General features: G+C 40.3%; 1 protein-coding gene across 1 annotated transcript in view; it reads left to right on the top strand.

The window, feature by feature from the left end:
- LOC310778025 (dystrobrevin beta-like) overlaps positions 1–5000 on the top strand; it is a gene marked incomplete at its 3' end in the record, with an annotated part of 36090 nt that overhangs the window by 26565 nt on the left and 4525 nt on the right. The window contains exons 3-5 of the mRNA XM_083638340.1: positions 154–236; positions 1923–2003; positions 3798–4011. Of these exons, the coding sequence (XP_083494466.1) occupies positions 155–236; positions 1923–2003; positions 3798–4011 (377 nt within the window). The 5' untranslated portion in view covers position 154. The remainder of the gene's footprint in view (positions 1–153; positions 237–1922; positions 2004–3797; positions 4012–5000) is intronic.

Below are 5000 nucleotides of genomic sequence, written 5' to 3'. Positions count from 1 at the left end.
CCCGAGGGGTCCCGACCCCCACTTTGGGAACCACTGACCTAGGCGATGTTCTTCTAGGAGGCTTCTATTCTGATTCCAGAGGGAATAAAAGGCTCCATGTAAAGGCAGCTAGTGAGATAATGGAATGGTTGGATGTGTCTCTGTCTCCTGCAGGATGGTGATGGAGGAGGGGGGCCAGAGAGACAGAGGGGGCGGGGCCACGGCCATGGTGGACGGAGGGATCCTGGACGAGCTGGGTGAGTGACCTTTTACCCCTAACAGCACCCCCGCACGGCCTGGGGGAGTGACCTTTGACCTCGCACGGCCTCCGCACAGCACCCACAACACGCCGTCGCTTTCGGGCCGGCAGCTTTTGGAGTTCAGAACGCTGGACCAGTTATGGAGTTTATTTTTTTATTTTTTGATGTCAATTTGATTAATTCATACATGATTTTAGCTGCTATCATCCCCCTTCCCCATTCCTAGTCTTATAAACGAACAAATAAATCATTAAATAAATAAATAATACATTTTGATGTACAAGTTTTGTGTAGGTGAGTGTCAAGCTATCAATAGTATAACATTTGTCCTCTTAGCTATAAAATATCTACAGTATATTAATATTTTATTTAACATAAATTAGGCTGGGTTAATTAAATAGTAAATGTATATCTATTCCGTGGGAATAGATATGGGAAACATTCTAATTGACAGAAACACTGTAAAGTGCAACAATAACATAAATAAGAACATAAATTACAGGCTCTGGCATGACAAAAAACCCTCTGTTACGTCTGTATTGAAAACTACGCAAGAACACAAATAGCCCGTTTCGACGGACAACAACATCTTTAAGGCAAGTACTGTTTTATTGTGATTGTAACATGTAGGAAATGGGCCATTTTAAATGGAGCCCAAATTGGAATTTACATGAGATGATGAAATGGAAGACGCATCAGGCTAGAGATCCAGATCCAGAGTCTCTCAGGTTTGGAGGAAAACATAAATGATCTAAATGAAGCGGCTTCTATCTCTCTGGTTTCTTCATCCATTCGCTTTAATAATGAGCGTGAACGGACCTGAGACTGAAAAGCCACCTTCTCTTTTCACATGCGCTCATGGAAGAGAGATCACTTCCTTTTCTCATCAAAAACACAGGCTGCCCCAATCCAATGTCAGCCATACTTAAAGCAGGTGTTCATCACTGAGCTGCAGCAGAAACCACCCTGCCCAAACCTCTTATTAAGAGTTACTGTAAGATTTCCTGGCAAGGCGTAAATTATAACAATTTTGAAAAGACAATCCATTGGAATTGTTTAACTGCAACTTTAGGATCAAGTCTAAATGATTTGTATTATGGAATGTTGGACAAAGACTTTTCTGTTGTTCCACCTTGATGGAAAAGGCAAAAAATAAAAACAAACAAACAAACAAACAAACAAACAAATAAAACGAAGAAACAAAATTAAACGAAAATGCATTTTGAATTATTTTGTAGCACGAAAATGTGCAAAAAGTAAAGGAGGATTAATATGTCAGTGTGGAATACTATTTTACCAAACTGGGATCTGGGGACTTGCAACAGGGGTGCACATCATCATTATTTCATTCACTTGACCTTAGTAAGTGTGTGAACTCTGAAGAAAAACATCTGTATTTAGGCTACTAAAATTGCCATGTTCTTACCTCATTTAAAATCCCGGGATCACGCTGAAGAAAGTGTGGCGTTGTCTGTGGCGATTTTTTAAAACATAATAATAATAATAATAATAAAAAGATCTGAACAGTGATATATCTTCTGAAATATCGGTACAGTGTTGTGGGAAAAAATATCGTGATATATTGCCATATCGCCGTATCGTTTTATTGAATTGTGAGATTGGTGCTATTATGGATGCCTAATGGTCCAGCACAGCCTCTGAGTCTCTCCTTTTCCCTCACAGCGGAGCAGAACTTTGATGCCATTCGGCTCTCCACGTATCGAACGGCCTGCAAGCTGAGATTCATACAGAGGAGATGCAACTGTAAGTCATTCACAGCAGGGGGTCGGCTTGTACCGGTTATGAAAAAGATGATGTGACACTTTGAGTTTTAGTCTTTTATTCCATTGTGAACGAGTTTCTACTCGGGCGCTTCAGGCACCTGAAAAATGTCGTCAGCATTGAAGTGGCAGTACAGTACAGGTGTCAAATAAGTCAGCAATCAAGTCTGTGACAAATGTAGTGGAGAAATACTCCACCATGTCCTGTAAAATACTCCACTATGTCCTGTAAAATACTCCACCATGTCCTGTAAAATACTCCACCATGTCCTGTGAAATACTCCACCATGTATTGTAAAATACTCCACCATGTCTTGTAAAATACTCCACCATGCCCTGTAAAATACTCCACCATGTCCTGTAAAATACTCCACCATGTCCTGTAAAATACGCCACCATGTCCTGTAAAATACTCCACCATGCCCTGTAAAATACTCCACCATGTCCTGTAAAAGAATCCGCCATGCCCTGTAAAATACTCCACCATGTCCTGTAAAATACTCCACCATGCCCTGTAAAATACTCCACCATGTCCTGTAAAAGAATCCGCCATGCCCTGTAAAATACTCCACCATGCCCTGTAAAATATAAAATACTCCACCGTGTCCTGTAAAATACTCCACCATGTCCTATACTCCACCATGTCCTGTACAATACTCCACCGTGTCCTGTAAAATACTCCGCCATGTCCTGTAAAATAATCCACCATGTCTTGTAAAATACTCCACCATGTCCTGTAAAATACTCCACCATGCCCTGTAAAATACTCCACCATGTCCTGTAAAATACTCCACCATGTCCTGTAAAATACTCCACCATGCCCTGTAAAATACTCCACCATGCCCTGTAAAATACTCCACCATGTCCTGTAAAATACTCCACCATGCCCTGTTAAATACTCCCCCATGTCCTGTAAAATACTCCACCGTGTCCTGTAAAATACTCCACCGTGTCCTGTAAAATACTCCACCGTGTCCTGTAAAATACTCCACCATGTCTTGTAAAATACTCCACCATGTCCTGTAACATACTCCACCATGTCCTGTGAAATACTCCACCATGTCTTGTAAAATACTCCACCATGTCCTGTAAAATACTCCACCATGTATTGTAAAATACTCCACCATGTCCTGTAAAATACTCCACCATGTATTGTAAAATACTCCACCATGTCCTGTAAAATACTCCACCATGTATTGTAAAATACTCCACCATGTCCTGTAAAATACAAGGAATAGTCGACGATTCGATGATTTGTTCTAAGGAGCCTGATTTGACTGCTGATCTCACAGTCGAATAGTTGAAAAATGGGGTTATGAAACATGGATCATTCCAATGTGAGTACTAACTGTCTGATTTGACATAGAATTACTTGGTTTCTCCCAATAGATTGTGATATTATAGCCTATTTTTAGTCTAAGTATCAGCCTATTAAAGGTTGGCTTTAAACAGAGAGAGAAGGTAAACACTGCCCATGTTATATTACAGAGATCATTAATGATACAAAGTGGATAATCGGTAAAGTCATCCTTTAATACACAAAAACCAACTACTAATTAAACAAACAAATCAAACAAGCTGATGCCACTGGCCTTTCTGATGGCCAGATAGTCTTATTAAAAAAAGAAGAGAAAAATAATAATAGTGGAATATTCATATTCAACAGCCAAATCTGATTCGACTGACAGAATTCTGAGTACTTCATATCCATTGATACTAGTTGATCTGCCTTATCTCAGGAAACTGTTGCTTATTTCAAGAAAATCTCTTTCTCCAGTGCATCTGATCGACGTGTACAACGTGATCGAGGCGGTGCGTGACGCGGGGCTGAACGCGGTGGAGTTGAACGCAGGCATCTCAGTGACCAGGCTGGAGAACCTGGTGTCCTCCCTGTTCAACCAGCTCAGCAAGCGCCTGCCCACCACACACACCATCGACCCCCGTGAGAGCGCCGCCCTGCTGGTCCAGTTCATACTGGCTGCCATTGACAGGTAAGCTACAGTACATACAGCTCAGTCAATGGCTCTCCGGGTCGAGCAGTAACATCAAAGTTCGTCGAGTTTACACAGAGTTTACACAGTTTACACAGTGTTTACACAGAGTTTACACAGTTTACACAGCCATAAGTGCAGTTATTGCAGAAATAGACTCAATAACAACAATTAAACAAGTACAGGAGTACGAATACTAAGTACAGCAGTATTAATACTAAGTACAGCAGTACTAATACTAAGTACAGCAGTACTAATACTAAGTAGGCCTACAGCAGTACTAATATCAAGTACAGCAGTATTAATACTAAGTACAGCAGTATTGCTACTAAGTACAGCAGTACTGATCCTAAGTACAGCAGTATTAATACTAAGTACAGTAGTACTAATACTAAGTACAGCAGTACTAATACTAAGTACAGCAGTAGTGATACTACGTGCAGCAGTATTGATACTAAGTATGGTAGTACCAATACTATGTACAGCTGTATTAATGCAAAGCACAACAGTACTAATACTAAGTACAGCAGTACTAATACTAAGTACAACAGTACTGATACTAAGTACAGCAGTATTCATACTAGCTACAGCCGTGCTAATACTAAGTACAGCTGTATTAATACTTAGTACAGCGGTACTAATACTAAGTACAGCGGTATTAATACTAAGTACAGCAGTATTAATACTGCAGTACTGCATACAGTATTTATGCATTCGAGGAGTTTATCAGCAGAACGTGAGTTCACGGATGGTTTAAACCAGGCTACGATTTGGATCATTCTGGTGTCAAATGACAGGTTTTTAACTATGGAACATTCAAAATTGTACATCAGAAATGATTTGTATATCTCCTCCTGCCATTTACTCTCTATATTGTTGTGTAAGTGTGGTAGCCTGACGAAGACCAGCGAGGTTGAAAGGCGTTGCGTTTTGTTTGAAGATACTAAACTTGTTCAGTACACTTCAGTACATTACTTCTACATTAAATC

The sequence above is a fragment of the Poromitra crassiceps genome, assembly GCF_964638095.1.
Source record: "Poromitra crassiceps genome assembly, chromosome: 6".
NCBI lineage: Eukaryota > Metazoa > Chordata > Actinopteri > Beryciformes > Melamphaidae > Poromitra > Poromitra crassiceps.
The sequence above is the reverse complement of the archived record's forward strand: the minus strand, read 5'-3'. Positions and strand labels throughout refer to the sequence as shown.